This window comes from Corylus avellana, chromosome ca7, assembly GCF_901000735.1.
Source record: "Corylus avellana chromosome ca7, CavTom2PMs-1.0".
NCBI classification, from domain to species: domain Eukaryota; kingdom Viridiplantae; phylum Streptophyta; class Magnoliopsida; order Fagales; family Betulaceae; genus Corylus; species Corylus avellana.
This window is the reverse complement of record NC_081547.1, coordinates 15,817,827-15,825,967: the sequence shown is the minus strand read 5'-3', so window position 1 is coordinate 15,825,967 and position 8,141 is coordinate 15,817,827. Positions and strand designations below refer to the sequence as shown.

The 8,141-nt window shown below is 36.8% G+C and overlaps 1 protein-coding gene across 5 annotated transcripts; it reads right to left on the bottom strand.

The window, feature by feature from the left end:
• Positions 1-1,850: 1,850 nt before the first annotated feature.
• Positions 1,851-7,812, bottom strand: LOC132186807 (uncharacterized membrane protein At1g16860-like). Of its 5 annotated transcripts, XM_059600874.1 has the most exons (7): positions 7,540-7,811; positions 7,393-7,405; positions 7,230-7,303; positions 4,170-5,146; positions 3,229-3,384; positions 2,538-2,749; positions 1,851-2,193 (listed from the first exon to the last, which is right to left on the bottom strand). In XM_059600874.1, the coding sequence occupies exons 4-7, from the start codon at positions 5,064-5,066 to the stop codon at positions 2,007-2,009; spliced, it is 1,452 nt and encodes a 483-aa protein (XP_059456857.1). In that variant the 5' UTR covers positions 5,067-5,146; positions 7,230-7,303; positions 7,393-7,405; positions 7,540-7,811; the 3' UTR covers positions 1,851-2,006. The 5 variants fall into 5 exon arrangements, with proteins under 5 accessions (XP_059456857.1, XP_059456856.1, XP_059456859.1 ...); XM_059600873.1 differs by having other exon boundaries at positions 7,230-7,405; XM_059600876.1 differs by lacking the exons at positions 7,230-7,303; positions 7,393-7,405 and having other exon boundaries at positions 4,179-5,146; positions 7,540-7,812.
• Between the last annotated feature and the right edge of the window lie 329 nt (positions 7,813-8,141).

The following is an 8,141-nucleotide window of genomic DNA, read 5'->3' as shown; positions in this document are numbered from 1 at the left end:
CCAAAGTTTAAAATTTTTTCAATTCACTTATCCGTTAGTCACTATTGTCTTCTCTGACAGAAATGTGATCACATGACAGGCACTTGATCACTTATGTTGATGTATTCCCCAAAATGCCCCCAAGTCCACGTCTTCCTCCCAGAATTTATTTTAAGAGAATTGTATGGGCAGCTTTCTGCCAAGTGGAAGGCTAGGATTGCTCATCAGATCTTCGTCCTTAGCACAGTTTACGCACGTTGTGGTGCGGGCTAGACAAGACAAATCGGATCCTCACCACGTCATTTAAAAAAAAAAAAAAAAAAACAAGAGTGACTGAGTGAGGATTTAAAAAAAAAAAAACAAATCCCCTTCTTCCATCCACACGCCGACGAGCTGCCTCAGCTTGCTCGCCACCGCCAAGGCTCGACGGTAAGGCGTCGTTATAAACCAACTAGGGACAGTCATTGGGTTTCGTCATTGTCGGCAGCGGCGAGGAAGAATCCAGCAGCAAGACTTTCCTTATGCTATTGTACTAGATTCTTTCCTTTCTTGCACAAGGGGAGCAGTTGCAATATTCTGGCTGGAAATTTCGGTTAGTGATTTATTGGGGGCGTGGGAGAAGGAAAATATGGTGGTGTTAGATGTGGTAAGTTAGAAAGTTGTTTGAAGGAGGTTTTGAGGAAGAAGAAGCTCTAGGTAGGGTGATGATGTTGAGTTGGAGCTCTGTTGCAGCAATGGAAAACAGAGTCGAACAGAGTATTTTAGGAAAGGTGAAGATCAAGAAAGGGAAGTGCGGGAAGTTGGTTTGATTAATGATAATCTGAAGGAACGGGCTTCTGATAAGATTGCTAAGAAATGAGAGTGTTCGAAATGAGCGTGGTTTGAACTCCAAGAAAAAAGAAGGGTTTTTTTAGCTTCTTTCATATGCCCCTTCACTACTCAAGAAGGAATACGTGGACATGCCCGAGTGGAAGTTGGAATGTGTGCATTTCTATGGCCTCATTCAAACTCTTCTGCTTCCTTGGTCTAATGTCTTTGATAGAAGAGGTTTAGCAGCATTGCTAAACCATTTGCCCACCAGTGGAAGCTGATGATAAAGTCAGCAAACGACGTCGTTGTGCGATTCGGCTGTGACTAGCAGGCAAGTTGAATTGAAAAAAAATCGGCTGTGACTAGCAGGCAAGTTGAATTGAAAAAAAATCTAAACTTTGGTGGGATGTACTGTCAAAATTAAAATATTGAAGATCGAATTGAAAATTAGCTCAAATTTTAGGGAGTAAAGTGTACTTTTTCCCTTATATTGGGACTTCCGAGATGGCTAAGCAACCCTCAAAGTTCTCCACGGGTGGCTCGACGACCCCTTAGAGCCACCCTTTACGAGGGTGGTCCAACCACCCATACGAATTTCGAGTTTTTTTCTTAATATTTATAATTTTTGTTTGAATATAACTTAAAATTATTTTTATACACGGCACATCTGACAAGGCAAACTGTTTAGCCATATAAACAAGTTTTAACGAAAGAAATGAAGTGAAAAATGGGAGTCCTAAGAAGTTCATATTCAAATTTAATAACCAAAGGAATAAAATAAAGAAAAAAAAAAGTAAAATTAGTTCAAATTCTTTTAGTGTCATACTTTGACACGTGTCACTCAGAATTTTTTTTTTAAAATTAAATATATGAATATATAAAATATATAAAAGCTAAAATCTAGAAATTAAAAATAAAATAAAGTTATGAACGAGTTATTTTTACATCACAAGTCTCTCTCTCTCTCTCATTTTTTTTAAAGGAAACACACAATGACAAGTCAATCTGCATCATTTAACAGCAAAATCCCTAAAAAATAATGGATGTCAGTTCTGTATAGAGACAATAGAATATTTCCCTTCTATTTAACATAACCCTCAATCTGCTCAAACAAGTAAAAAAGATCTCAACCCTTAAAAAAAAAAAAAAAAAAACTATACACCATCTGAAGAAATTAATAGAGAAAAAAGAAAAAAGAAAGAAGAAATTTACAGCAGCTAAACTGGTATGACATCATTGTTCATAGCACACCTTAAAACAACACCATGGAGGGTAGCAGGGAAAATACATTTTGGCCATTGGCATCCCGTTGTGAATGGGTCCGGTGGAGGGACAATCATGAGCACATTGTCATTTCTCTGAACAACTCCCATTACGCTAACTGTGCTTCCTTCTTTGATATACCTACATGTACAGCAATGTAACAACAACAACAACAACTTACCTTAATAACCAAAAACTCCACTAAACTTTGCATTTGAACTCACCATCAAATAGAGAAACAGAAATATATCTTAATTTTTGTTAATATATGATGAACTGACAATTTCAAAGCTTCGATATATTGGTTAAATATCTTTCTTTTGCTTAATATTGTTTATTTCCTATACATTAATCCCTGTACCCAGATGCAGAATATAAAATTAATGTAAACAGCTTCCCCACCCAAAAAAGATTAGCAGTAATCATGCGAACAAACATACAATTAAGGCGAACTCTAACTCTTTCAATAAAAAGAGAGCTTATACCCTTCTTTCAACCGCATTATGCGATCGTCTCTTGAGAGCTTCCTCTCACCCAGCCACCTGATTAACTCTTGGGACAATTCTTCATTCTGAGGATTAACATCGATGACAATTGAGTCGTCAACATAAGGAGTCACCCTTGCTCCATAGCCAGTCTTTACCAACGCTCTCAACCCAGACTGGAAATCGGAGATGTAGAAGTCAACCACTCGCCTCTGTCAGATTAAGACACTGGTCATCGTGTAAAATCTAAAGGCCAAGAATATTTTACCAAAGGGCCCCTCAGAACAACTGGATATTTAGAACAAGCAAAGGAAGCAGCCCAAAAATATTGCATCAACAAATGAAACATTGGAAGCAACAAAGAGTGAATTGGCTATCTAGGATAAGTGCCATGGAATAGGTTCTACAGTACGTCTACCAAATAAAAAGGAAGCCACCCATGTATGTTCATAACTCACCAAGTGCACGAGGAATGATTATGCCTACAAAAGTCCTTAAACCTTTGAAAATTTAAAATTAGAGCAAAAATTTTCCATTTCTTATAACCTCCAACACAGTTAACCCCCCAACCCTTCAGACCCAGCCACCCAACACCCCAGAAAGAAGGAAAAGCTTTACACCAGGAAGCAGCAGAAAATAAAACTTTAAATATCCACAAAAAAACTATCATGCCAATATTTCAGTTACTCACTTCCAACGATCTGAGCCCCCAAGTAAAATGACGGTGTGAAGGGTTGGCAGCTTTTGAATCCCATCCTCGATACTCAAATAAACTTGTAGAAGTATATACACATCTAGGAATATTTTGGAAGGATGATTCGAGGGGCACATTACCACAGGTGACCACCTTCAAAAAGAACAATCAAAAATGATGAATGTCATTTGAGCATATGTGGGGAAAAATGAACAAAAGTAAAACCAGCCAAGCCTTCAATCCTTTTTTTTTATAAGTGTAAAAAAAAAAAAAAAAACTAGATACAGTATTCTTTAAACACACACTGTCTGATCCAGAGTATACTCCTATTAACCAGTGAAAATAAATGACTATCAGAAACGAAATAATCCTTTATCTTGTAAACTCCCCCTTTTGCTTTCTTCCCACACACAAATGAGATACGTATGCCATATAGAAATAGCTTTCCTTTACTAAGCAATATCTATCAACAAATACATCCATTAATTCTAGATTTTTATTTGCTATAAGTATCTATTCAAAACACATCACCTCAGAAGTATATGGAAAAATCACAAAAGAAAAGGATTCTAAGGTTTTAGCTTATATATCTCATTCCTGCATTTCAAATCTCATGGGTTTATGTTACTCCATTATATCTCAAATCCAGAATTATGACCTATATTAAGTCACAAAATTCCTAAGGTTTTAGTTTATATATCTCGTTTCTGCATTTCAAATCTCATGGGTTTATGTTACCCCATTATATCTCAAATCCAGAATTATGACCTATATTAAGTCACAAAATTCAGTTATGCAAGCCCAAAATACATCACCAAAAAGGACTTGGAGAAAGGAAAGATATGAGACAAAGTTAGAATTTATAAAATTATATATATCAATTACCACTGCGCCATCAATTAGAAATATAAACTACAAAATCAAGGGAAACTACATACCCCAGAGACCTTAACATATTGCCCATTCTTTGCAGTTCTAAGCTCTGAATCAGGATAACGAGCAATGTAATCAATAATAGCTCTTCTCACCCAAAAAGTATTCCAGATGAATAATGCAGCAACTGCACCGAAAAGAACCACAACCACAATGAGGAGAATGGCATTGTGGACTGCTCCAAGAATAAAACCACCAGCAATGAACCCCATCACGAAAAGTAGAATTAGTGACCACAACACTAACTTAGGAAAGTTCTTCTTGAAGGAAAAGTCATCATCTTGGGTAAGAATAGTGACAGCCTGATTGTGAACAATGGAGGAACCTTGTACTTTCCTCGATCCCATAGATTCAAAAGTACCAGATACCTTCCTAGGGGCTCCAGAAGAATTTAAAGGGCCTGAAGAAATGGGCCCAGATGTAATGAGACCTGTTGTAGGGAGCACAGGAGGAAGAGGCCCAGAGTTTTGGCGGCCTGTTGGTGCTACACCACCAGATTGAGGACCAGATGACTTCTTCAAAGGCTCACCATGCTTATTTAGTGGCCCAGAATTCGATTTCTTTAATGAAGCTGAACCAGACATGCTTCCGGAAGATACATGGCCTGAAGTGGTATAGCCAGCCCGTGATGCAGTATTAGGCATTGGTCCTGAATGCGTAGCAGAGCCTCCAACAGATCCAGTCCTTGAAGGAGCACCAGTCATAGGTCCAGATTTCCTAGATTTAGAACCATCGACAGGGATATCAAACATTTTTCCAAGTTCCCCCGACTTCTTGATATCTCCACCAGTATACGGCATGGCGGCAGAGCTCATGGTTGGAGTTTTTTCCTTTGGCTGCTCTGGCCGCCCTGATACATAAAGGCCATTGCTTAGCTTATGAGATGGGAATCTGGAACCCATCCAGCTTCTGTAAGAAACCCCAGAAGAAATTATACCACAAACGCTAATTTCCGTATGCTGGCGTGATACTCATAGCCATCCTGAGGACAAATACATTCAAGCAATTTTAATTGATGTACACTACCAAAAAAAAAAAAAAAAAACTTTCAGGGATGGAGAAACGGATAAGAGAAGATGAGGGAAAGAACATTAAAGCCAATGGATAGTAAGAACAAGGTCACAGAAGAATCTGGCTCCCCATTTCATATGAGATTTACAGCAGAGCTAGAACTCAGTGACTGCCAGAGTCAGCCTTTACTGGTACTTAGGAAAGTCAATAGTTGTAACCATTCTTCTTTTTAAAAGAACACTAAATTCAAAGTTTAAATAAAATATAAGCTGATAAAAACCCTCCTTTCGAACGATGCAATTGATTATGACAAAACAAAATACACACAATCAAAATATAAAAACAATGTTGATGATATACAGTTAGAATGAAAGTGAACAATCAAAAACTCAAGAGAACTTTCCCATTAGCAAACCAAAAAATACAGTATACAAAGGATGGCTAGTGCCTTATGGAGTGCTATATTTAGTCGTGTTGGTCTTACTTGGGTAATGCCTAAGACAGTGGTTGACCTTTCGCTTGTTGGAGAAGGTTGAATGGCAATCCTCGTAGTGTAGCAGCGTAGAAGATAATTCCATTATGCCTTTCATGGTGTATTTGGAGGGGAAGAAATGATAAGATTTTCGAAGACCGTGAGAGGATGGTGGTGGATTAAATTCCTTTCTCAATATTCTTTTCTATTGGGCAAATGTTTTAGACTTTCCTTGTGTGCTTTCTTTTCATGATTCTTTTTCCATCTTTTTCTTTCTAGTTAGGCGTTCGTCTTGTGTTCTTGTATACATAAGTGCACATTTTGAGCCTTTTAATGATATTTTAATTACTTATAAAAAAAAGGCATCCAGGAGCACCTGGCAATATAATTATCTGGCAAGATTTTAATAGCTGGCTACCATGTGGAAGCTTTGACACTACTCAGTCTCACATCAACCACACAAAGAACTATTTCCACCATTCAAGTAAAGATGGATAAAGCATATTTAGCCTTTTCCAACAAAAAATCAAGAAACCAAAAATAGAAAAAGCAGTAACAAAATTTCTCATGGATTAAGAGTTCAGTGAAGAATTTTTCAGTATTCATGGAGTTTTGGACCCAATGAGAATCTACATGCTCAAAATTCGTATACAATCTTTTCTTTCCCCAAAAATATTCTTACCAAATTTAGAATTGCAAAAGAAAATATGCAGTTCTAAGTAGAAAAAAAAATGAAAGCATCAGGGTTTTCCACAAGTAGAAAGGTCTAACAAAATAATGCAAATCAAGAAACCATCTCAATAACCATTTTCTTCGAGCAAATGAAATAAACAGAGCACACAGGGACCACCATTTGAAAACTTTCAAGAACTAGGAAAGTAATAATAATAATAATAATATAATGATGACGACAATAAAAGGTCTGGAGCAATAATCGGATGATTTGCAAACTTCAATTCTAGGACTATCAGTTCCAATAGTTTTTCCTTCTCTTTTATTTTATTTTCCCAGCATCCAAACCAACAAAGAAAAACTAAGTTACATCATACCAGCAACTAGGCAAATGAGTGTCATTCCATTCACAAAGGAGACCACCATACCATTTGCTGGCATCTACAATTCAAAGAACCAGAATCCACATCCCAATATAAAGAAACAAAGAATGCACAAATCACAACTTTGAATGAAAATTGGAATAGCAAAAGGGAGCCTAGGCAATGACCAAAAATTTTAGGCATTGGGAGTAAAATCTGAAATCCAATATTCAAAATTCTCACTTTAGGTTACTCTATGTTCTCAACCAAACAAACAAGGAAAATTACCCATTAAAACTCCAAAAAGCATCAAAGTATCAAATCTTCCATATTTACAAAGATTCACACAAACGTCACCGTTTCAATTCACCAAAACCCCAAATAATTAGATTCTATAACCCAAAATCCAAGAAACAAATTTCAAACGAAGAAGATCTGCAGAAACAAGTACGGATTTCAAGTCTTGAGAGCTCAGTGGAGTGAAGGCTTTTAATAAAGTGGAGTCCCAGATAGTGTAAAAAGAGAGAGAGAAAGAGAGAAAACCCAACCTTTTAAAACTTCAATTTCCTTCTCTTTACCCACATTTTCCGAACAAGCAAACAAAATCCAGATTCCAAGGAAACTGGGAGCACCAGAACTTTCCACATTTAGAAAGATTCCAGAAAAAAATGCACCATTTATAGAAACACAAATCGAGAAAACAAGACAAACCCAGATCACCTTTCTGTACAAAAACAAAAACAGAAAATGGAGAAGATGTGTGAAAACAAACAAGCAAAAAGTGAAGCAACTGAGACCCGTTTAAGAAGAAGGGGGGCAAAAATGGGACAAATGAGACGATGGCACAAAGGCACAAACCTGAAGGAGAAGCAGAGGAAGCAGTGTAAGCTGAAATTTGGAGATTAGGAAACATCGTGGGTCGATCAAAGTCACTTGGGACGAAACCAAAATCCCCAAATCTCTCTCTCTCTCTCTCTCAACAACAGGTTTATTGTCTCGTCCGGCAAAAACCTCCAATCTGAGGAAAATATATATATATATATATATATATATAAAAGAAAATATTGTCCAGATAAATAATATGATATGAGCCGCAGTTCCAGTTTTTCTTGCTTTTCTTTTGGGACGGACTCATTGCCGGACAAACTTTTTTATTTTTTATTTTTTATTTTATATATAAAAAAGAAAAGCATGATCTTTTACTCAGTCAGACGACTCCTCTCTTTACTTGTATTAAATTAATCTTGATGTAATAATTGAAGATAAATTTACCGTCGCAGTGATTATTTTTCAAGATTACCGTGAGTTGTTGTTGGTTGGACTACCTCTCCAATGTCACAACGTCCAACCACTAGGTTAGACATTAGGTTTCAAAAACGTCATCCTTAAATGTATAGATTTATAGTTACATGATAGTGGTTGGATGCATAAACTACCCTTAATCATTGATTCGTAATTCT